Source organism: Hippoglossus stenolepis, chromosome 11 (assembly GCF_022539355.2).
Source record: "Hippoglossus stenolepis isolate QCI-W04-F060 chromosome 11, HSTE1.2, whole genome shotgun sequence".
Lineage (NCBI taxonomy): Eukaryota > Metazoa > Chordata > Actinopteri > Pleuronectiformes > Pleuronectidae > Hippoglossus > Hippoglossus stenolepis.
In genome coordinates, this window is record NC_061493.1 from 585,124 (window position 1) to 610,970 (window position 25,847).

General features: G+C 40.0%; 2 protein-coding genes across 3 annotated transcripts in view; both read right to left on the minus strand.

The window, feature by feature from the left end:
• Window positions 1-5,190, minus strand: part of LOC118117767 (epidermal retinol dehydrogenase 2) — a 55,810-nt gene extending 50,620 nt beyond the window's left edge. Inside the window, exons 1-2 of one of the 2 annotated variants that reach the window (XM_035170306.2) lie at window positions 5,044-5,190; window positions 2,277-2,604 (exon numbers count right to left, since the gene is read on the minus strand). In XM_035170306.2, coding sequence (XP_035026197.1) covers window positions 2,277-2,604; window positions 5,044-5,174 — 459 coding nt within the window. In that variant the 5' untranslated portion in view covers window positions 5,175-5,190. Of the gene's footprint in view, window positions 1-2,276; window positions 2,605-4,833; window positions 5,018-5,043 lie in introns of those variants that run through there. The other variant, XM_035170307.2, reaches the window with a different exon arrangement.
• A 15,352-nt stretch (window positions 5,191-20,542) lies between these two features.
• penka (proenkephalin a) lies at window positions 20,543-25,436 on the minus strand. The gene is made up of 3 exons (XM_035170662.2): window positions 25,118-25,436; window positions 24,595-24,741; window positions 20,543-21,428 (listed from the first exon to the last, which is right to left on the minus strand). Exons 2-3 carry the CDS (start codon window positions 24,736-24,738, stop codon window positions 20,829-20,831), a joined length of 744 nt encoding a protein of 247 aa, XP_035026553.1. The 5' UTR covers window positions 24,739-24,741; window positions 25,118-25,436; the 3' UTR covers window positions 20,543-20,828.
• Between the last annotated feature and the right edge of the window lie 411 nt (window positions 25,437-25,847).

Sequence of the window (25,847 nt, forward strand, 5' to 3'; positions counted from 1 at the left end):
TAGACCTGAGTTTGGAGGAATTAATGGGAGAACTGGGGATGTTTTTTGCTCCTGACAAGAGTCTCAAAGTCTGGAGTTATAGTAGACAAGTCAACTCTGAGGTCATGCTCAATGTCCAGTCTATTTCTGTGTTTTGTCTTCAGCTGAACCAGAGCTGAGAAGCCACACTCACAGAGATAGGTAATGCTGAATGGTAGGAGGATTTTTACTGCTCGAGTGGCAAGGGAAGGATACTCGCTCATCACATTGCTGCACCAGAACTGGGAGAGGCTTACCGCCGTGAATTTATTTTTCAGCGTGCCGTCACATGACAGCTCCACCAGCTGACTCTCTTCGTTGCTTGGCAATGTGATGCTTTCTATGTTGATTCCAAAGGGGTCACGTATCCAGTCGTCATTCCTCTGTTTCTCGGGCAAGTAGTCTTTAAACCGCTCCAGAGGTTTATTCAGATGTGTCGTGATTGTTTTCTCCATTACATTTTTTCCTGCTGTGTCCAGTTGCTGTCCCTCATGACAGGCATTGGGGAACATGTCGAGTCGGTTTTTAGAAACATGACTTGCCCAAACGGAGATCTTTTTTTTTGAAAGCATCGATTTTGTCATATTGTTAAAAAATGTTGCTCCCCCTCCCCTGCATAGACACATTTAATGTGTTTAATTGTTCAAACACATCAGCGAGGTAAGCAACGTGTGCGAGCCACACACTGTTGCTAAACAGGTCTGCAAGAGGCGAATTGTTCTGGGCAAGAAAGGCTGCGATTTCAGCTCGTAGTTCATAAAAACGGGACAGTACCTTTCCCCTCGAAGCCAGCGTGATAAAACACCTGTACATGCTCACTACCAAGATCTTGGCACAGTTTTTGAAAACATCGGGTGTTCTTTGCACTTCGTTTGATGTAGTTTACCACTTGGACAACATCTTTTAATGTTCCATGAAGCACTGGTACCGTATCCTTTGCTGCCAGGGCCTCTCGATGCAAAAAACAATGGTTGCAAGTTGCATTCGGAGCTTTCTCATGTAGTCTCCTCGCGACCCCCGAGTTTTTTCCTGTCATACAGGAAAAAACTTTTGAAAAACCCACTGAAAACGGGTCCGTGACCCACTTTTGGGTCGCAGCCCACCAGTTGAGAATCACTGTTTTATGACTTTACATATTCATGAAGCTGCAGTTTTAAGGTGTTAACTCACTCAACTCACCCAGGTCTAGTGGTTACAGCACCAGCACAGTTATGTATTAAGCCTAGTGAGTGTCTATTTACACAACAGTCATCCCTAACCCTGCCCCACACATAGTGACAGCCCAACCAAAACAACTCAGAATGCAGGGTGCCCTAATGAGACAAACATCAGTTTCTCAGTCTGTTTGTGTTTCATGGTTGTAAATAAAACTTTTGATCTCAACTCCAGGCAAATAAACAGAGAGAGAGAAAGAGAGATAGCAATGCAAGCCATACACAGCTGCTTCTACGCACCTCCCCCGCTCTCAGACAGTGGGAGAGAGCTACCAGTTCTGTGGTGTAGATCGCTTCTATACTAATACAGAGCACGTTTAGAGATAAAACACTTTTAGAGATGAACTCTAATTTACAGCACATTGTATTAATGTAATCAACAATATTGACATGTCATTAAACCCAAAGATTTTAGCATTAAATACATTATCTGGCCAGTAAATGACACAGACCCTGTTCAGACCTGGTATGAACAAACACCCTGAGAGATCTGATTACAAATGGACAGATCTAGGTCATTAAAAGGTGTCCTGACTGCATCCTCTGTTTCCACTTGTGATAAGATCTCACTTCCCTGCTCTATAGGGAAATAATCACATTTGTCACGTCAATTTCATTCTCAAAGTATACAGATGTGTCAGTTGTCTATGTGTGAGCGTGTGTCTGTGTCAGCACAAGCTGGAGATAAAGAGAGGGAGGAGTCAGGAGGGGCTCAGTGAATCAATGTACTAAATGCAATTCTGCTATGGTTTAAGATTTCACCAATATGAAAAAAAAGGGTGGTGGCCACAAACAAATCAACAAATGACCAGCGAGAAGAGTAGAACAATTGAAGATTAATTGAGAAACTGTGGTGGGTCAAAGAACATCCACTGAGCCTGTGGTCCTTCAATGTGGCTTAGGACACATTTGGCCAAACCTGATTAGGCCAGCTGGCAACAGCAGCTACAGGTTTTGAGCGGATGCAGCTAGCTGAGTAAAGTCAGCCAAGTATGGTGAAAAGTGCAGTTGTTAATAGTTTGGTAGTTCTTTAAGTAAGCTTACCTGGTCAGCCACTCTGTAAACTTCGTTCCTGTCACTACAGTCACACAGGTAGTAGTGTACTCTGCTGGCTCCACTCTGTTTAGCCAGTCGGGCAGTTTCCTTCATCCCATCCTGGTTAATGTCCCACAAAACCAGCACAGTGCCAAGAGCCGCAAACTCCTGAGCCATGAGGCGACCAATCCCGCTACCTGCCCCCGTAAGCAGCACCACCTCACCAGCTATGTTCTTTCTTTTCCGGGGCACAAAGAGATGGATGAAGGATTCCACATTGTACCACAATGACAGCAGGAGGACCTGGATTGTTTCCAGGAATATATTCATAATAGATCTGGGGAGGAGGGGGGAGACAGAAAGAGGAGATAAATATGTGATCTGAAGAGCAGGTTTTGACTTTTTTCTACTCTCAATAAATTATCCTTTGACACTATTTTTGTTACTGATTAAATCAAATTTCCCAAGGTTTCCTCTCCAGCGGTGTTATGTTCAAGGATATTTTATATCCAATTTATCAAACGAGGTTCAGGCAGAAATGGGGTGGGGATCTGTCCAAAAGGGCAATAGGGTATTGCACATTAAGTCAGCATTGTTCGGTTCAGTGTAAACAAGCAAAGGCTGTATAATGAGGGGTCTTCTTAACAACAATATTGCAGGATCTGTGTGTAAAAGAGGCTCAACACTGAATGTGCTTTCAGACATTCACTGAACTCCAGATAATCTACTACAATTATCCGGGGATGTATGTGAGCACGCAAATGTCCCACTCAGTTGGTGCTGACACATCTGTTGTTTCTCCTGCCAGCCCCCTACTAAAAACTCTGGATAATGTCTGAGTGAGGCCATGTGAGAGTGCAGCAGGAGACCCTCCAGTGTATTCACTGCAAGTGAGTAGGCACGTTGATGAAGTAAAAAACAGGTGCCGTACACATAGAAGACACAGACAAAGATGTCAACTTTGCACATAAGGATGAGATTCAGGAACCTTTGGTGATAAGGGCTGCAGATTGTGTTGATGTGCTGTAAACAAGAACATGTGATCTTTGCAGCAGAATGTAAAGGTTACTTCCTGCCACACCTCACCCTTGAGTACTCTGGAGATTTCTTTGCTGTCATGAATGTGTCTGACCATAGAATCTCCTGTGTTGTTCATATGTGAAAAACAAACCCTGGAGAAAGTCTGGACCCTAATGTATAGACATTCTCTGTTTGTGTCCGAAAAACTGCTTCTGTGAGGTTTTACCTTTGTTAGTAGGAATTACTACCAAAGATACAGAAGAAATTCTACAGATAATTAGTAGTCAGTCATCAGTGTTAAGGAATTTTTGAACATCCTCACACATTACTGTATATGCCACTATATATTATGTATATTGTATAGAACATTATATCTGTACAGGACAATAGTGCCTGTCTAAATTCCACAGATACTCCCTTCTCTCTCCAAGCAGTACCCAAGGTCAGGTTATAGATAAAGGGCCAACCGAAGATTCACTGCTGTGTCTACGTTGAGGGACTTTCATATCTAACTCAGATGAGACAGACAGAGAGACACCATCTTCAACTCTTTTGCGTATTTCACCAGTGGCAAGACGTAAGGACACAATGTGATTTAGGAATGCTTACCTTAGGCTTAACTATCCAGTAGAATGCAAACACCTACATGTAACATAGAGAGTGACAGCCTGTAAATCGTTCTTCTCTTTCATTCAGCTAAGAACCATTTTGATTTCTGTCCTTCTCACAAAAGACTAAGAAGCATACAGATCAGTTGACCCAGGATCCAGGACAGCACATATCCGGAATCTGCCAACCTCCTGAAGTGTAAAATTTGCAATGATGCCACTAAGCAGCTTTAAAACCTGGACAAAGATGCTTAACTTCTTTTACTTTATCTACCACATTTTTTGATGCTACCAATTCCCAGACAGTTTTTTCCCATGGTGTTCTTATGGGTCATATTTTTGTTGTGTTTTTATAAATATTTTACAGTTTTGATTTCAATTTATTTTCTGATGTATTATATCCTTTAGGAGTGAATGTTTCTACTATATCTGTTCTCTCCTGTCTTTTTTGGGTGACTAATTAACTATGAAATCAGGAATTTTAAACAGAGTAATATCAGAAGCTCCACAGATGTTATCAAGTTATATTAACAATCTGTTCTTCAAGATGGGAATGATGATATATACCTACATGACACTGGCAAAATAAATATTAAATGGAATATTCTTTGTTAAAGACTTTGAGAGAGATGCTTCATCCTTAAATATTTTTGATCAGATAACTTGATTTAATGTCTTTAATATTGGTATTATCTCAGCTACATCACATGTGTTTTTACTGTTATCTGTCTGCATTGTACCATGTATGGCATTGTAGTCGTGACAGGATGTCCTTATTTACAAAGGGTATTTAAACATACCAACTGTAAAGCATTTTAAAACCAAAATGTGGAAATGTGGGTGTGCCCTATGACTTTTAAACTTGAAATACTGAATTTTCACTCGTCTCGACTTGGCTGGAATATATACGGGTTAGTGGGAACGAGCTTCAAACTTACCAAGATAGATGTTGAAAGTCAGTAGGTGCGAGTGTCTGTCCTCTGCTCCCAGGTCATCGACTGTAACCGCTCGGAGTACTAACGTTGTTAGTACGTTGTGTTTTACACAGCCATGTGTTATTACAGCCAACACAGTGTGTATGCGCGTGCGCGTGTGCGTGTGTGTGTGCGCGCGTGTGTGTGTGTGTGTGTGTGTGTGTGAGAACGTACCGTGGTGTTAGTGTAGCAGAGCAACAGCGAGTGCGTTCCTGTTGGAGACTCAGCACTAAATGTAGCCTGCGGGACACAAAACAACAGGATGTCAAGCCAAACAGCGGCAGAGAGGCTGGGAGACGCCACATGTGTCACGTGACACGATTTCGGCCATTCCCACATCCGCGAGTTCCCTCTGCCAAGCCAGGCATTATGGGACTTGGAGGATATATGCTTCAAAATGTACAGCAAACGCCAAACTAATCAAATTAATAAAACAAACATATTGCATGAGTACATAATTAATATACAATACTATTATATAAACGTATTAACAGATAAATGCCTGTGATTTATCAAAAATATGTTAGGATCTGCCCTTGTAAGGACTTCACAATGACTTTGTAGATTTTTTAAAACTCTATTTAGGCTTACTAGTGTTTACGTTGTTTGGACTTTGAACTAATTGTTTCCTGTTTTACTTTGAAATGATTTGCCTTAGCTTTGTTTCAGGGCCTGCATCCTTTGAAGGCTGCATTTGAAGACCTATTGCATCTCAACAGTGCAACTAGAATGTCCCAAGGCTCCTCCAAATCCAACCAACAAATGCATTCTTCCATCCCTGTAAGATCCTACGGGTGGATCCCTCTCAGGCCAACCCATCCCAGGCTTCATTGCGCTCCCGAGATGCACTATATTTTTGAAAGAGGTAATGGCAGAGGCGAGGGACGAGACATCCACTGATTGAGTATCACACTTCAACTGCTAATGTTATTCCTGCTAATAAACATAAGGGCATTGACACTTTCTTGTCGCCTCAAACTGCAGCACTGTTGCTAAGCAACAGCAGTATGGGTGGGACAAGCTGGTGACACCAATCAAAGAAATCCTTCGTAGGTCAGACCGTCTTATTTCAGTTCAGCCTCACGGCCCAAGAAGACAAAAAAATGCCCTTAAACCTTTTTTCTTTACAGGATTTGATTATGCTGAAGACCCTCTGTTTATTCATTTATTTTACTTTTGCTATATTGTCTGTTTTTTTGAAATTTTTTGGCAATGCGTGATGTGAAGCTACTTTAATACACATGTTATCTCAGTTTGTTAGTTGGCTTAATTACGGAAATACTACTAAACCGATTTCATTGTGGAAGGGTGGGACATGGCCCAAAGAAGAACCCATTAAATTTTGGAGGGGATCAGAATAATGTGCAGATCCAGGATTTTTTTTTCTTCACATAATTCATTCAATCTATGGCATTAGTGAAGGTCGCTCCCACGCACAACAGATTTTGAGTGACAGGTGGAGGTATGTGCTCTCAGTGCTCCACGCTCGTTGACCTTTTTACATTTAGAGCAGAAAACTATCCAATATTATATTTTCATGTATAAGCTTTTGCATTGGGCCCATACCTACTAATTCCATAAACATCTGTCTGTCTGTCTGTATGTGGAACAAATACCTACCATATTTATGGAATGTAGTCTTCGGCTGTGGAAGTGTAGTGTTGAATTTGTGTTGAAATTTGAATATTTATAAAATTTGAATAAACAGTTGACCAGCGCTCTGTAGCAGTAAGTGGGGGCTGGGCAGTGTGCCTCATCAGTGAACTAGGTGGAACATGTCTTTGTCACCTCCTGGGATAAACTATAGCAGTTGTTCAAAAGTGGGTCTATATCTGCAGGTCATTGTCAAATTATTTTGATAATGTGTTTTTTATTTCACCATATAGGAATGACACAGACATTCACAGGTGTCATTGGCGCTAATCTCCTTCATGGCAACAACATTCAGAGAATCAGCTGTTCTACAAAGAAAAACACAGAGAAAAAGTTTTTGTGGTGATGCCTGACATTTAATTGCATCCTAATTGTGTCTCCTGTAGCCAAATGTGATCAAATCTCACTTCCCCACACTTTGTTTATCTACTAATTCCACAAACATATGTCTGTCTGTCTATATGTTGATAGACAGACATACACCCAAAACTGTTCCTCTTATCGGCTTCACACTTGTGTCGATTGTAAATTGTCCAAGGAAGTGCAGTGCTGAGTTTGGTGCGATTTGGACACATTTGATATTAATACAAATGGAATGAACAGGTGACCAGCGCTCTGTAGCAGTCAGTTTGCTAACAGTCAGCAGACAGAGTTTAAGATGTTCTCTTCTTTGTCCTCGGATACACTACACGGTGGTCGGCAACTGCCAGCCTGCATCAAATAATATCTAGACCGCCAGATCATTTAGATAATTTGATAAGTTTTTATTCCACCATATCGAACTGGTACACAGACACACATTATTGGAGCTGATCTCCCTTAAAGCAACAACATTCATAGAATCAGCTCTTGTGTAACAATTTCTTTTCAAAGTAAAAGCACATTTGTTTTATTGCAGCAATACTTTATATCAAGCTAAACTACAGAGCTTTAAATTGAGTTGTGAACTTGGATCTGGAGATTGTGTAGATTGCTTATCAGACTTGTGTGACTTGTGTGGCTTATATATAAGCCACACACGTGAATAATAATAAAGCAAATTCATGCTCCTGAGGATTTACAAAAGACAAGCAAACGGACCATTCCAAACAGGTATGTTTACAACAGGCACTGCATGAGGCCATCTACTAATTCCAGAAATCTTTGTCCATCTGAATGTGAAGTGCGATTTTGGACAAGATATGTTCAACATTAATAACAAAAAAAACAGCAAAACAAATAGGCATGCAATGGCTGGAACTGCTTCACTTTGGAAAGGCCTCTGATGTCAGATGGTATCGATGATGACGGGAAAATCCTCAGGACATACTCTGAAGAGATTAATTATAATAACTGGTTCTACAATAAACCATGTAGCAATTATACTAAGTTCCTTTTGTTTACTCTTCTTCTAAAAGTAGTTGGGCAACTTCTCAGGTACGAGCAACAAAGTTCCATTAACAAATTATTCTCTGAATAAGGTTTTCATTTTTTTAACTGTTAGATCATACACCACAAAACTCTGTATTGACAGTGCATTAGTTGTTGGTGATTTTTAAATCCATGTTGACAAACCCCTGGAACGAGGAATCCAAAAAAAAAGTGTTCTATATGAACTGACTCAACGTGTGACGGGACCCACAAACACAACGAAGCACACACTCTGGTCTTAATCATCTCCAAGGGTCTAAACATTTCTAAGGTTGTGGTGACTGTTGTTGCTCTCTCTGTTTATTCCTGTATTTTGTTGGAGAACACTATCTCCGTGCACACAAAGACTCAATCACAAAACAATATAATTTATGAAAACATCATTGCAATATATATTATGGCTTTCTCTTCCATGCCTGCCCTCTTGTATCTCAGTCAATGAGCTTGTGGATCATTTGAATTCTAAAGTTACAAACATCATTGATACCACACCCAAAACAGCATGCAGAAATGTAATGCATCACAACAGAAAAAAAGTCTTGGAGGATTGGACAACCTTCTGCCTTGATAGTCCATGAACAGCAACATCTTCAAAAACAAATTCTAAATGAGAACTTCAGATCTTCAAAAAATTGTCAACACATCTCTTCTGTCAGGTTTGTCCCGCAGGCCTTAAAAAATGCTGTCATCACTCCAGACACATCAGTAATCAACAACTATAGGCCCATATCAAAACCCTTTGCATAGTCTGGGATGTAGGTCAAGTGGCACAATTACTTTTTTTCAACCACAATTATGAGATTAAGATAAATATGTCTGAGCCTGACAAAAAAATCTGCAATTATTCCGTATAGTCAGAATTACATACATTAGATCCAATACTAGATATCAATGCATTATTTTATGCCATGTCTGTGTGTCTTAAACTACAAACACTTCTTTGGGTCTGAACTACGACCATACCTCTTCACACTGTTAGAGTTAGACGTGGTGTGCATATTGCTTAGGTGGTCATGACTGCAGTTAACAGTTTTACTTTTTATGTTGAGAATAGGTTTTTACCATGAAAGCAGAGTCAGGGTGGAAATGTGTCTTGACACCTGATAACCCTCAGCCCTGATTTTCTCTGCGTGGTTTAGTGATATATCAGAGAATAGACTGAACTCACTTCATGATGTTCTGAGCATGAGTCTGAAAAAACACTGAATCGCAAGATTAATTACTTCTTGACTGGGTACTTATCATTAAATCACTTTGTTTCAACTTTAACAATGTTTTGATTGAATAGTTAATATAAAGGCATGTTGGGGTTGGTGGCTTATTATCATCTGTCTGACCAAGATGTGATGGCAAGATAGGAATTAATATACATTTTTAATGATGATAATTAATCTCCAGCTCAACCTCCAGATGTTATGAATTCAGAGTTGGCTGACTGATTTATAAGATACACTCTTATCAACACACGTCAGATGACAAGGTGTATCAGGAAGATTTACTGTTCACTTTTTTTAACTTTTTATTTTTGTACAATAAGAATATGTACATCTTTGAGACTATTTCAATGCAGGACTGTCAGCATGATCAAAATGTGAAGTTAGTGACACCGGCAACCACAGTTTAATGTATTCCTGGGGCCAAAGCGGACCATATAGAGTCATATTCAAAACTGCCCGCTAAGGGTAAGCATAGATAGAGTAAGATCTTTATTCACATCAGCAGTAACGACATCCTGGTCCCTCGTCTGCGGTGAGGCCGACAGCTGCAGCCCCTGTTCCTGGTCCCTCGGCGGCAGAGAGGCCGGACGCCTGCAGGCCCTGTTCCTGTTGCCTGGGCGCCTGTGCGGCGTAGCCCACCTGCCCGGCCTCCGGAGAGATGTTGTGCCCTGGCATGGTCGACTGCCACAACATGATACTTTCAAAGAGGTTTGGGGACTGTTCTTGGACTTTGTTGAGCAAAATGATATGGGTGGAATACTGGCGGTTGAGGAGAATTTAGAATAATTTTACTATTGTTCATGTGTGAGAGAGATGTCTACATTGACTTGTAACAATGCTCCATTTGTAATATGTCCCAAATATATCCTTTTAGAAGGGATCAGACCACAGTGAAAGTAATTTTGTTTGTATAATGTCTATATAATTTGTGATGTTTTTATTTTATTTATTTAATTTTACAATTGTTTTTTGCACATTTTTATTGTCTGTGGTTGTGATTGCTGTCAGCTGTTTGGTTTTTGTTACAATTGCTTTCCAGGTTATGTCTATACCTTTGTATGTCTTGGAAAAAATGAAACTCAATAAACATATTGTTAAAATAAACACTCATCACTAGTTATCAGGACCGGATCAGTACATGAAGTAACTTAGTGTTTGTTTGATTCACTCCAGAGTTTATGAGGCTGCATTTAAACATCATGAAAAATAACTTTAATAACTAAACACATGATAGTAAGTTTGTCATCTAAATCATCCCAATAAAAATGGAACAAATGAATGTGAACCTGTTCATTTTTGGAACTGTGCCCTTCGTTCAAAATTTGAAGAAATTTACTATAAACGTGAACTAGTTTATTTTAAGTGTGAACTGGCACAACACTGCATACCTGTGTGAGCAGCTTTTCTCTGTGATGAAGATAAACAAAAACCCACACAGGAGTTATCTCACTGATGCACACCTTCACTCCATCTGTAGGGTTTCCACAGCACAGAGCCTAACCCCAAACATTAATGAACTGGCAGCCAAGAGAAGATGCCAAACATCTGGCTCTGGCACATGACCATAAAAGAAGGATGTAGCCTACCTAATTTTTTCTTTTGGCACTTTATCTAATATTCTGTCCATCCTGTTTAATAAATATTGACCCTGTTTGGCCCTCGACCTAGTCCCAGTTTTTAATTTTGGCCCTCGACCTAGTCCCAGTTTTTAATTTTGGCCCTCGACCTAGTCCCAGTTTTTAATTTTGGCCCTCTCTGTGATTGAGTTTGACACCCCTGCCATAGGGGATTCAACACAACCCGCACCATCCTGCCATTCCACACTGAACCTGATCCTGTCAGGGACAAACTCCTGTCTACTGAATATTCCCTGACTGAACTCTGAGCTCTGTCGTGTTCTTTTGTCCCGAGATATGAGAAGAGCCGGTCTCGGTTTGGTTCAACAAGTATTTATTTAGAAGCAATGAAAAGGTACAGCATAGCTATGGGCACTCAATGCACAGCCTCGGCCAAATCAGTAGCACGGGGTAGTCAAGAGTCGCCCCGAACGGACGACAGGTGCAATACTTATAATAGTAGGTAGAACTTCATTTGTCAATAATGAGGGGGAGTCACCGTGGCTTAGCGCTGGCTCTCCCTTGCTGGTGCACAGGCTGGTCCCAGCCTCTTGGCACTGGAATCCGCCAATGATGAGGAGCCGCTCCCAGGTTCGCCCCTCCTTTGACAGTAGCTGGGCAAATCTTCACATTCTGACAGTGTTTGGTTTTGTGTTTTACAAACAAGCATTGACCCGGCTGAAGCCTTGTGGGTCTTCAGTAGTTTTGCAGATACGGTGTTGTTGTTCATTGGAGTGAGAAACATTGTGTTCCTGCTTTATCAGCTGTATGTTCTGTGTGCGTAAGCATGCGTATTCATCAGACAAGACAACGCCTTTCCTATCTGCCCTTCAGACCCTGGGGCAGCTTCTTGATTTCTTTCTAAGGCATAGGTCACAGTGTCTTAATGAGTAATACTGTAATATATATAAAGGTTTATGTATGAGAACAAGTTTAAGTACAGTGTTATTGTATGCCACGGATTACAGTCTTAACAGCTCATAATGTGGAGAGACTATTTTCTGATTATCAACATTCTCCTTGTGTTTGGATTTGGTTTGTTCTTCTGAGTTCTGTTATTTTTATATTTTGCTCCTTGTGTGTCTCTGACTTAACTTCCTGTCTTTGTCCTGTTTCCTACCCCTGTGATTGGCTGCACCAGCATGTGTTTCACCTGAGCTAAATCATCCCTGCCTCCCTTGTGTATTTAAGTCTCTGTGCTTCCCTTTTTTCTTTGTCAGTTCGTCTTGTCATCCTGTCACCTTGTTCCTCGTCTTCCTACCAGTTTTTCTGTAGAACCTGTAGGACACTTTTTGTGAAAATGGCCCCAAGCAGGCTACTGGTGTGCATGTATCTGACCAATGGTGCAGTGGGCTCTGAGTTCCTCCTGGTGCAGGACAATGCCTGGCCTCATGTGGCCAGAGTGTGTAGGCAGTTCCTGGATGAAAAAGTCATTGATGCCATTGGCTTGCCCTCACATGCCTCTGACCTAAATCCAATTGAGCACCTATGGGACGTTATGTATCGGTGCATCCGACGCCGCCAAGTACCGCCACAGACTGTCCAGGAGCTCACTGATGCCCTGATCCAGGTCTGGGAGGAGATCCCCAGGAATGAGTAGCAGTGGTAATGGATTTAGTGGAGATGTAGAGCTGGACATCATCGGCGTAGCAGTGGAAGTGGAGACCATGTTGACGTATGATATTACCTAGAGGGAGCAAGTAGAGGATGAACAGGAGAGCACAAAGCAATGAACCCTGGGGGACCCCTTGTGACAGAGGAGCAGTGGAGGAGGTGCAGATGTTGATACTGATGAACTGAGGTCGTTAGTGACTCTCAGAAGGGCTGTGTCTGTGCTGTGCTGTGAGTGGAAACCGGATTGAATGGGCTCGAACAGATCGTTGGAGATGAGGTGGGCTTTGAGTTGTGAGGCAATAACACGTTCCAGTATTTTTGATAGAAAGGGAAGATTGGAGATAGGCCGGAAATTGCTCATGGTGTCAGGGTCAAGTCCAGGTTTTTTGAGGATGGGGGTGACAGCAGCCAATTTAAGTGTAAATCAAGTGTAAATCTGAATCAGAGCTGAAGGACGAGTTAATGATTACTGTAATGAGGTACGGTACGGACAGTTGCTAATATGAGCTAATATTCAAACTGTTCTATCTCCATCAGAGGGTTCCACGTCCTATTCTGCTTTTTGAGATTCACACCACAGTTCCTAAAGATCCTTGCTAGCATGTGTAGAGAAAGGTATTTAAGATAGTGGACATTTATGTTCATTTAAAATGTATATGTTACTTACAGTACTTGTTTTTTCTATTAGTACCAATACATGTCTCCTTTGCAGTCTTTGTAGAGGATAGGAAGATCCTAGTATGGCTTATGAATGATGTATCTCATACTTTGGTTAAAAGGGCAGCTAACCCAAGATTCATGTAAAAATGTTACACTTTTATCTTTAATATATCCTACTAATCCAAGGAGTTGTGTTGTGCTATTAATTGTGTTTGTTAGTTTTTCTATAATGTACATAGTAAAATTTAATATAACCCCATTCATTTAGAGTAGTGACAGTCTTCTTAACAACCCAAATCTGGACGGCTACATAGAAATGTGGTCAGCCAATATTTACATTTATAATATGGTTAAAACTTCCAATTGAACGATTCGGACTAAAGTAATTGGCTAGTAGATATTTTTTGTGCTTTCACAGATTAGAAGGCCACAACAACACAATAACACAATAATAAAATACTACTTGACACAGATGGCCCTTGAGCACCACAAGAAATGCTGTTTGTACTTCTGTGGATAGAAATTGTGGCAGGGATTGAGGCACACCACAAACAAGTATGTGGTGTGCTAGTTGAACCCCACAGCCCCCAAAAGGAAGCGTTGTTTTCTGGGTCAGCTTCGGGCTGCACTCGACACAGAGGGGCCCACCTGAGGTTCATACTATAGAAAAGATGTTTTTGAAGTAGTGCGATGAGGCCTATTCTGTTTTAATCAATAACAGGGATTATCTACTCTGTGTCCTTTGGGAAAAAAGGAGGATCCGTTCGGATTTCTGATCCTGGAGTCAAGGCGCTGATAGTTTAAAGAGTGTGTACACACTTTTGAGTTTTCGTTCAAAATCCTTTGAAGTTTGCCACCCCTGATGGCAGCAAAATGTAATTGTGGAAGCTCTGATGCTGCAGCAGGGTTTAATGAATGTATAAGTGAATGTATTTTATTGATGTGAAAATGCAAACAAGGGAAACAATCAGTCCACAGCCGAGGTTAAAAAACAATTAAACTGTGAACAATTTGTTTTTAAAAATATAATAAGGCAAATCTGAAAGCAAAGCAAAAGTGTCAAGTGAATTAAATCAGTCCACCGGTGATAAACAGGCAAAACAAGGTGCCTGGTCTGAAGCAATTTTTTCTCCAGAATGACAGCTGGAGTCATAGGCAGACAAAAGGATAGACTTAGAGAATGTTGTGTCTTTAACTGCGCTCATGTGTGAGTGGACTGATGGTGAATTGACAGTTGTTGGGTCATTTGTCCCGGAAAGTTAAAAGTTATGACTGATCAAAATCAGAGGGGATTAAATAAACTAGAGCAGATGAAGCCTTATGCTCTGATAAACACAAATATCAGTGATAAATGTTCCTGATAAATGCTGATGAATTGATGTTCGAATGTTTCAAAAGAAAACATGATGATTAAATGTGCAATGGTTTTTACAAATATCTACACGATTAATGCACTAAATAGGAGTTAAAGGAGTTAAAGTTTGATGTGTATGTGTCTGTGCTGACATTCCTGTTTTTTGAGGAATTCATTACTGATAGTTGAAGTGATAAGTTTCTCTGAGACAGAGGTCTCTTGACCAAATGACAAAATCCATCAAGGTTTACAGATACAATAGATAATGTGTGATATGCTTGAGGAAATTAATGAAATATGCTATGAAGCGTTGAATTAAGTATTTAGATCCTTTAAATTAGTAAAAGTACATAAGCATCAACAAAGCCTAAGTGTAGGTATATTCATTGTGTGAAATCTTTATCTTGATCTTAACAGCACAAGCGCTGTAAAATAAATGTAGTAGAATGAAAATAAATTAATAAAAATGGAAATACTGTAGAGCAACTGTGCTCAACTACTCTATCACTCAGATAGTTAAGTTAAATTCAATTGTATCAAAACACTATACTGCAAAAATAAAGATAGATGACCTCGAGTTCAGATCCAAAGGAGAGCAAGGAGAGACAGACAGTCTCTGAACTCTCTTCTATTTGGGACATATGATGAAAATAGAGAATAATAATCAATGCTGTACAAAATCAGCATAATGTAAAACACACATTATGACAGAAATAAAAAAAAAAAAATCAGATATATTTAAAGTAACGCAGATGAACAAGCACTCTCTGGAGGTTGCTGTGCCTCATGTTATATTGTATGAAAGGTTTAAAGCCATTAACTAAGAAGTTACTCTCACTGTGTTCTGGATGAAACTGATAAAATGAGAAGAAGCGAACCACTTCCAGTGGGTGGTAATAAAGCGGAGATTAGATGTAGATTTCTTCTAACTAATGCAGACACTTTATGGTTTAAATAATAATCATCAGATGTTGACATCATGTCAGAGATGAGAGGAGTAATTGAATGAACATTTTTAACTGAGATGTTGTTGGTTTTCTAAAATGTTGACTTTTTAGAATGAAACTAGAAGATGTTGTCAATGAGATGGGAAACAAAAAAAGTAAGAAAAAAGGCAATTTGCTTGCCAAAAACTGTAGTTACAAAAAGTACACTAAAAGCCAGTTTAAAGTTTGGTTTAAACTTTACACATCATTTAAAATAAAACAATTATATCTAATCTTTTTAAAACTTGTGGTTTCACTGTGCTGTTTATCTTACCTAACTTGCAGAAAATTGAGTATCAACACTATTTAAATTGGAGAATTAAAAATTTGACCTTTTATCTCTTTACGCTTTAAAGTTTAGTTTACTGTTCCATCTGCTTAACAATAACATTACCAGCTTGGGTGCATTGATCTTTGCAATGAGAGATGTCTCCTGCACAGGAGCATTTATTTCTACAGATAAATACAATAAGCTAATGCGTGTTTGGATACAAAACACAAATTCTGTTGGTCCACAATGTTGCACCTTGCCAATTCAACCTTCAGATTAAATTGTACAGAGTAAGTGACACACATCCACATGTTGCTTTGGTTGTGACATGTGTTAAAACACATTGAAGAGATAGTGGCTACATGCTAGCCAAAGAGAGAAGCTGTATGAAGCTTCTGCTAGTCTTTTAGCTAAGATCCCTACACAGTGCATCTTAATGTTGAATTTTCTCGCCTCACAGCTTTTTATGCTACAACAGCCACCCCATCAAATTACATATGGACCGCCCTCAGATATATTCATGTGGGACCACCTCACAAACGTTAAAGCTAATGCTAAGCCACCTGCAATTAGATAGTATCTCTTGCCTCACGGAGTGATAACAGGCATGATTCAATATCTGCTGGACTGAGGTGTGTTGGTAGAAACCAACAGTCCTTTCAATACTCCCATCTTGCTGAATCCAAAAACCAAACCAGACTGATGAGTGGAGATTTGTTCAGGATTTGCAAACTAGAAATGATATCCATTGTTCAGATACCAATTTGATTTTGGCTTCATTGCTGCCGGATTCAAAGTATTATACAGTTGTCGATTTGAGCACAGATTTCTCTTAATTCCACCCAGACAGCCCGTACTTGTATTTGTTCTGATGACCTGCGCTTGCCTGGTGGCAGCACACTCCTGCCGAATGCTGATGACCTGTTGAAATTCTCCCTGTCGAAGGACACTTGTCGCTCTTACTCTATTTTGCTGTTGCAGAGACTTCCTGAATGTGGTCACAGAGCATCCCTGGCTAAGCTACAGATCTGCTCGCAAGCGGTTACATGTTTGGGAAACGTGCGGAGATGGACAGTGATGATAAATAAGAAAAAGAAAACAAATTCCACCCATTGTTTTGGATCATGATTATGTGCTTCATGTTCCCCATTCAGTTTTGCATATCTTGAACATTTCTGCTACTCAGCACGACAGCAGCTTGCCAATCTGGCTATTAGGTGATCATTCTCAAGTCCGCACCTAAGATTAAAGCGCTTACCACTTCTAAACCCAGACAATCTTCTTCCTATGATGGATGAAGTTGATGAACATGACTGTGTTGTGGTTATTTAACCAGAGACCAGACTTGTTGCAGACACCAATACCAAATTCTGATTTGATTCTGTACGGGTCAGTAAGCAGACCGTCTGACAAATGAATAAATAAATATTGCTACGCTGTAATAACTCATTGAAAAGTATTTGAAGCACGAGCGTTACCTTCTGGTAATTCTGCGGTATAAACGCCCTTACAAGAACTTGCATTCTGGAAAAGAAGAGAGATGCAACTATTTATACTGATTCTAGATATGCCTTTGGTTTTGATTTAAGTAAATTATAAAGATAAGAGGTTGTCCAGTCTGTCCGTGATCCCTTTTGTTCCCGTTGCCCACTGTCAGGCACGACCCATCACAGGTGGGAAAAGGGGGGGATCAATGAAATAATAATGGTTTGCACCAGACATCACACACGTTTCGCAATCTTTAATGGGGGGATGCATTACCTTTCAGCAAACTAGGAGAAAGTACAGCACGGTGAAACTAATAATTTGTTACATTAATCATGTCCTTTTATAAATAAGGAAATAGATTTTGTACATATGCGAAGCTATGAGAGCTACAAATACCTGCTTGTAATTGTAGACCCGTTTTTTAAGTCGGTTGATGCTTTCCCAACTAGGAAACAGGAAACAAAAAATTGTTGGTAAGTGCCTTTAAGTGGATGCTGTTAACTGTAAATAGCTCAGATCAGGTTGAGAGAATGAAATCCACAATAAAAGAAACGCTGACCGAAACGATGGTGACCACTAGTTTGAAGTGGCCACACACACTGCCTGTTGTGCTTTATTCCATTCAAAGCACACCTAGAGCAAGCCCACCGTTGACACCCCATAAAACTACTCTGCTTTGGACTGATGGGTATATGTGAGAGTATGTTAATAAAACTAACTAACTATCTAAACAACCTAAACCAGACCTTGTTTCATTTGCAGATGCTAAGCAGACAGCCAAAATCTTAAAATGAACTTATTCATCCTTTTCATGTAGGAGATTATGTACTAATCAAATCTTGAAAAGTGTCTCTCTCATAGGTGGAAAAGCCCGTTCCAGGTGCTGTTAACACCCACAACAGCCCTTAGGGTCTAGGGTAAAGCAGAATGGATCCATGCTTCAAGATACATGCCAGTCCTTCCAACGAGGCGCCCACGAAGAGGTGATGTAGAGGAAAAAAGGGAGTTGTTCTTCATCCTCCTACTATTGAGTGGTCTCGAGAGGAGGAACTTGTTCTGGTAACACAATAAACACTCTTTAAAGTGCACACAAATACAATAAAAGAACTAAATGAACTGCTGAGCAGAATAACTGATGACAATCACACTGACGTGGTTTGGAGGGGATGAGATGAACAAAGCAGACTTAACTAAAACCATGCACCTCTGAGTTCCCTATGAGCAAAGAGAAACACCTTTGACTGGATCTGTTAAAATATGTTGATTTTGATGCATTCTCCAATATTTAACCCCATTCTTTTAATAAGGCTGATTTCAGACCTCCAAGCATATAATGTGGCTGATGAGATACCCGACCCAAAGTCTGACACTGATTGGAAGTTTCATAGGTAAAGGTAAATTAAATGAATCTGAGAAGACGATGGAGATAGTAGGACTTCACCACCTGTAGGTGGGGCCATCCATGTTTGTTTTTACCTGAGTCAAATCCCTAATGTTTTCCATTATTTCTGTTACAAGTCTGATTTCTAGTAATCAGACAGTGACATTTTAGTCTAATAAGTATGTTTCTGTTCCTTTAATTCCTCGATAATTAAGACATTATGAATGATTTCATTGCTCTTTGAAAAGGTGAACTTGTAAGATTATGCTCAAATATTGTAGAAATATCAGTGGTTTAAAATGGTTTGAAATAACTTATCGCCATTCATCGATGTGCTGTTGGAATGGGTGACGCAAGTAGAGGGATATATATGGGGATGCTTTGGGAGACATCTTCAGACTTTGGGGTGACAATTGCTGTTACTCTGTTAGCGTTGTTATATTGTTCCACCTTCTGGTCTCCTTGATGCACCAAGTCTACATTAACATCTTCTACACAAGACATCAGCTGCTGCCTGAGTTTTCCTTTCACCAGCTTCCAGAAAACTGCCATAACACTAATGACTTGTTAACTAGGCAATGTTGTTACAGTGGATTTATGAGAATTAGAGAAGAGAAAAAAATGTGTTAATGTTAAAAAATGGCAACTTAATTCATAATGGCCGACCTGTTTGGTCAAGCATATCGATCCAGAAAAACACACGTCCCTACCAATTTTTGTACATGTCGGTCAATCGTGGTGCCGGGGCTGCACTTTTTTTAGGGCGTAATTCAGCTATTCATGCCCATTTCTTAAAACAATGAATGAATGAATGTCTTTGGGGGGCGGGGGCTGTTGTTACACAAATGCAGTTTTAGGGAGATTGAACACAGTACACTGAAGTTACATCAATTTCGTGTGTCATGGCAACTTGTTGAAATTTGACACCACGAAAACTCACTGTTTCCATATGACTTCATCATTAATGTTTTGAGGCCCTTCTGACAAACTTTGACATGGTTGAGGTCAATGGACGAGGAGGAATGCATCAAAGTGTAAGACGTGCAAAAAACAAGACATTTCCTGTTGCCAGCAGGGGGCGCTGTGATTTTAAGTCATGATCTTTGTGCAGATGTCCAGTTTGGAGTAGATTGGACCATTTATGTCCAAAATACAACAACCTCGTGTTTGCATTGCGAGTAATCAATATTTTAAGCCAAGCCACGGTCACACTGTGTGACGAAAACTCAAAAATCAAGGTAGTTTAACCTCCATCTTGTTAGGATGACATTCACTGAATTTGATCCGATGAAAGCTCTAGGAGGAGTTCGTTAAAATACACAACGTGTAAATTGCCAAAATGGCCACTCAATCCAAAATGGCCGACTTCCTGTTGAGTTTTTCAAAACTTTGAGTTTTCAAGCATGTGTACGCCCTCAAAAAGCCAATTCATTTGGCAGCAAATAATAATAAGAAAAACCGGACCAATTTCAATATGACCTTCGCACTGTCAGTGCTCAGGCCCTAATAATAATGATTAACTGTCCTCTATTGAAGAAAAAGCCTGCCAGAGTGAAGAGGAGGAATGAGAGGGATAGAATTAAGGTGAAAAATGAGAGAGAGTCAAAAATAAAGATCTACAGTTGGGTGAACTTGTATTAACATTATGCTTTAAATAATCTTTGCCGTTTTACGTATTTGGGTTAAGGCAAGGGGAACATTTACGATGCTATTATTGGTTGAACTCTTCTATTTTTACTTTGAGGGAGGCTAGACCTTTGTTTGCATAGACATGAGTACTGCAGGCTTAGGTCAAACCCACAAGGTCTAGCTGTGCTTTTTGCATACTTTTTGAGTGACAAATGGTAACAGCATACTTTGTCAGATGGCAGATCAGTAAGCTGTGGTGATAGATTCATACGTACGTACAGCAAATATTTGCATATTTTAATGTTTGAAGAGCCTTTGACTTAGGTTTTAAGGAGTGGGAGACTTGCAGACATATACACAAAAATGTTAAAAATCATACACTCAACCAACAAACCTCGATCAACAGATTCTTTTAATAAATAATATCATTGATGAAACCAAAAACAGACCAAAAAATGTTTGTGTACTGAACAATATTTGTTTATCTTTTTTATCAATACAGGACCAACTGATCCAATGAAACAGGCAGCAACACGTTATACAAAGCCAGATGATGCAATGTAGTAAGCAGAGAGAGTGGGGAGTTGATTCAGACACCAACAAGTCCAGACTACAAGGTGATTGGTTGACGAAGAGTGATTGGAGGGATTGAGGGACTGAAGGGCCACAACTGTGATATCCTAGTCCATGAAACCCCCGTACCTCTTCTGTAGCTCACTGCCATTCTCCCAGGCCCGTTTCAACACCCCCCCACTCTTGCTGCTGTCCACCAACCACTCGGGCCTGCCCACGCGCCTCATGAAACCTCCATAGCGCTTCTTGAGCCCACGGCCTAACACTGCCTCCAGCAGGTCACTCTGCACTACCCCTCCTGCAGCCCGCCGCATGAAGCCTCCATACCTCTTCATTGCCTCAACGCCCTGACCATCCCCCTCACTGCCGTGCTCGACTGCTGCATTAAGGACCTTAAGGATCCCTAGGCGAATATTTGCTTCCTCATCCTGGTTACCAGCATCCTCGAGTGCCCCCTCTGGCGAAGAGGACCGGCGAGACATGAAACCTCCATAGCGTTTCATGAAGCCCCCATACTTCTTGGCCAGCTGATGTTCTGGAGATGTTGCATCCTCAGTGTCATCCATCATGGCACCGGCTGCTTCCTGCTCCCGCTGTTGACGTGGGTCGGCATCCAGAGGAATGTGGTTTTCCTCCTCCAATAGGAAGTCCCGGCACAAGCGGAGCTTCTGGCTGTCCAACCCACCATTGCACTCAAGGGAGCATGTCTGAAAAAAAATTGACTGTATTATGACTTTTATATACAGTCTTATCAATACACTGTATCAATACTACAACCAATCGCATGATGCTGATTTTACACATGCACTTTCAAGCTTACATTGCCCCTGAATCAGTGGTTTTATCAGGGTGAGAATCCTTTAATTTTCTGTGTGAAACTCTTAAACTTTATAGATTTAATAAACATAGTGGTAGACATTCTGAATCACCTTGATGATTCTAATCATCATAATGACTTGCAATGATTTGCTTTTAGTTTAAGAAATTCAAGCTGAGCAAACACATCTCTTCTAGCACAATTAGGATGTAAGGTTAAGTTAAACAAGCACAGGTTAATAACTCAACAATCCCCACTTTGCAGCATATTTATTGTATTCTTGTAAACATAGCTTTATGTCATGTCTGTAATGACAACAACATTTTCAGTCACTAGTAAGGGGAGCTCCACTGTCCGACAATACTGTGTGAATAGAGTGGTGATTTAAGTAATCAGCTCAGTGTTCATGTATGTTGCTGAAATTGGCAGCCCTGAATGATGAATTTCATGTCAAATGATTATTTGACACAAACAATGTTGAGGATATGATTAATGATTACCATAGTCTCTGTGTGGTACAAAAGCTACCAACATCAGTGACCACATCATGTATTAGAACTGAGGGAGTGGAGTTTAAAACGTAGGCATTAACCAGGCAAAGAGGCTTAATGGCACAGGATGTCACACCTTGTTAAAGCCTTATGAGACAAATTGTGATTTGTAAATATGTGCAATACAAATACAATTTGATTGATTGATTGATTAAGACTCTAATTAAGAACAACTAAGTGGCATCATAGTGTACAATCCAGTTATTAGAATCTTTACAAAAAGTCAGGAAGTGTTGGCTGCTGCTGTCTTTCTCACTTATACCAAGTCCTGGTAAAATTAATGAATATAAGATTGATGTAGATCTTATAGCCTTCTGAAAATAAACTCTCATAAAATGATTGACACTTTAAGACATTAAAAATGAAACAAGTTGTCCTAATTGACAAAGGTAAAACTTCTGAAAGTATTAAAGAGTTACTTTTGAGAAAATAAAAAACTATGACTCACAACTGAAATAATAATCGATCTCTTAGTGTTTTAAAATGTGTCACTACTGAGCTTTATAATATTGTGATTGTGAATATATTTTGAGAAATCATTTCAATCTGAAACTCTACACTTGATAATTTCAATATCTGAGATATTAAATAACTGAGAACATAACAACTAAAAGCATTTTAGGCTGCAATAAATTAGTTTACACTTTCCAAGCTTTAATGGATTTAGATCTGTCAAATAGATCATGGAAAAATAAAACAACTCTTGGCTCTGGACAAATGCAAATATATTGTGGTGGAGAGCCATTTGTGGCTGCAATACATATCTCCTTTCATTTTAGCGATATTAAACCATGATGATAGGGTCTGATGAACTCCTGAAATTTAAGACAGAAACAGAGAGAAAATCTATGACATCCATCTTGTGTGAATTGCAGCCACGATTGTGTTCAGATAGAGAACAACACACAAAGACCAAAGTCTTTCTAAAGACAGAAAACAGTAAACGAGAGAGAGAGATTACAGTCAACTGTCAACAGATGGTTTGGGAGAACACAAAAGCCAAATTTGTTTACAAAATACCTCAATTATTCCCTGAACAACTTAGAAAACACACAATTTCTCTTTTAAAACCATCTGTCCCAGCCTGCTCCTCGCCCACTGTCATATCTAATACCAGCTTCGCCTATAAAAGCTGCATGTCCCCCACCCCACAACCCACTTATCCCAGTCATCCTTTAACCATGCGCATCCATATAAGCCCAGTGGCACGAGTATAATCAGACTAAACGTGTCTGCTGGGCCTTGGGGGCCGCTTACTGCTGGGTTCACCTGCTCCTAACCTCATATGTGTCATTGGATTTCACTTAATTCAACCATCAGAAGTTCCTGTTTGATGGCACAGAGAAAGGAATCTTGCTGAGCTTTCAGCGCCACTGGCTTATGAAGACAGAATTAATGAACAGGAAAATTGAATTGAGGACATATTGGCACCTCAGGGGCTGGGAGGGTGATGGCCAGCAGCTACCTCTGGTGGCCATAATGGGAGGTATGCAACAATAATGATTGTGTAATAAGGAGAAAGACAGCAAAGCCAAAACATGGACAGTTTTTCATATATACCAAACCTCAAGAAAATATTTAATTGAGAAGAATCCCTTTTATATAAGTAATTTATTGTGTGAATAAAGTGCATTAATTGAGTTGATTAATAATATAATTTAAATTAATTGAATTAAAAAAAAAAAAAAATAGATTATAGGAACAACATTTGTAGTTGAGCATTTGTTAATCTACTATAATATTTCCAACAAGGAAAGCATAGAAACATTTTTTTTTATCAGTTCATTTAATGAATTTGAATTAAGCATAGATACTGATATTCCAGATTTAAAAAGGAGAACAAACACCAGTAGGCTATGTAAAATCAGCAAAATGTAAATATTCGTGATGCACACAAAACACATTTTGATAAAACACTGAAATGTAAATATTAGGTTTGATTTTTAATCAATAGAATATTTACACATTGACTGTGATGTAAAGACTGAGGGTATGGTGATGTAAGGAAAGGAGGTAAAGAATACAGGAATAGGAGATAGAAAAGAATGAAAAGGAAATTAAGAGAAACAGATTGGGAGAGAAAGTGAGCAGAAAGCATTGAAATGAATATAATGACAAACAGAAAGTAACAGGGGCATAGAAAATGGCAGGAAAGAAAAGGAAAATAAACCACTAGAATGTAACACTAAGCATTTTCAAAATAACACCATATGTATTTTTCTTATTATAATGATACACTTTAATACGGTAATGATCATTGCAAAATTCCACATTGTTGGACTAATAAAGGCTTATTTCATTATTTGATCTTATCCTAGATATATTGCAGCTGATAAAATGACACATATAACGCATTAACTCAGATTTATCTGAATGGTACAGCTTTACCATAGCTGCGACAACTGGATATCTCGGGCCACATGATTTCATATTAATTATTAGTTTTTCAAGTCTGTAGGGACCACACATGAACTTTGTAGTTACAATCAAATAAAGTGAGATTACCATGGAAGAGAAAGCAGACTGCTGTCCAAGCAGCTGGTACACGCACAGTGCACACTCCTTCCCACAGTCCGCTCCGACTACCAGTGAGACGCACGCTCCCACGACTAACATCCACATGCAGCTGCTGTGTGCGGAGGCGGCCATGGACTGAGGGCAGAGAGAGACAGCAGATATTACAGCTCAATTCAAAGTTAGCCAGACTTCAGACATTTTAGAATTCACACGTAACATTTCAAAACTAAATATGAAACGGACTGATAGATAATATAAAGGTCATAACCTAGATATATCTATTTAGCAAGTCTACTAATATTGTCGCTATAACTATTACTACTAAACCTCCATATAATACGACTACCAGCCTCCTAGTGCAACTAATGATGATGACAATTAAGATATAAGATATACGTAAATATGTGTGTAAATATGAATGTAAAGCAAGCCGGTTCCGTTGTGTGTGAACGACGCCAGTGAAAGCTGTTAGGAGTTGCAGTTTGAGAATGAAAAAGTTTTTAAATCTTACCTCTGCGCGCCCTCGGGGGTCCTGGCAGGGTAGGCGACTGGTTCTGGCTCGTGCGGCCAATATAAGTGCGCGCGTCTCACTTTGTGGCAGGCGCTGGGCAGAGCGGACACGGTTCAGCCAATCGGCAAAATAACACACACACACACACACACACACACACACAGACACGGCGCAGTCTCCTCTCTGCTCTCTGACGGACTCTCTGCGGTTCCACGGGACCGCTTCGTGCAGGGTTTCACCGGTTAGAGGAAAAAACAACTTGCGGGCTGACTTGTAAGTGCTCGGTGTGGCAATGGGCTCGTTTAAGTAGTTTGTGTGGCTTGCGTCACCGGGGAAATGGGGGAGGGTGATTAGGTGACGTGACAACCTCCCATCTATCTTTACACACAAATACGTACACACGCACACACATACACGCACGCACACGCACACACACGCGCGTATAGTCTGTCACACATCAGCTCTGTCAAATCATCTGTTATACTGCTTCTTGGGAAGCTTTGATGTAGATAATAAATGGCAGTGTACCATGCAGCTTCTCCATGGGAATAATGTCTCACTTTAGAACCGTGTGTGTCTGTGTTCATTAACAAACATGTATAACACACAGCCTACATGATGTTCTAGGGCCAGATGACTCAGCTTGCAGAGTTTGAGGCACTGTGCCACTGTGATCCATGGAATGTTCATTTAATACAAATCTAATATGCTCCAGTCACTGGTTTCCTGA

Bases quoted from the DNA above. Each gene is read 5' to 3' on its own strand.
- penka (XM_035170662.2), bottom strand. From the start codon at position 24,738: ATGGCCGCCTCCGCACACAGCAGCTGCATGTGGATGTTAGTCGTGGGA. The intron at 21,429-24,594 runs GTAATCTCACTT...ATTTTTTTTCAG, and splicing joins AGTCTGCTTTCTCTTCCATG to ACATGCTCCCTTGAGTGCAA.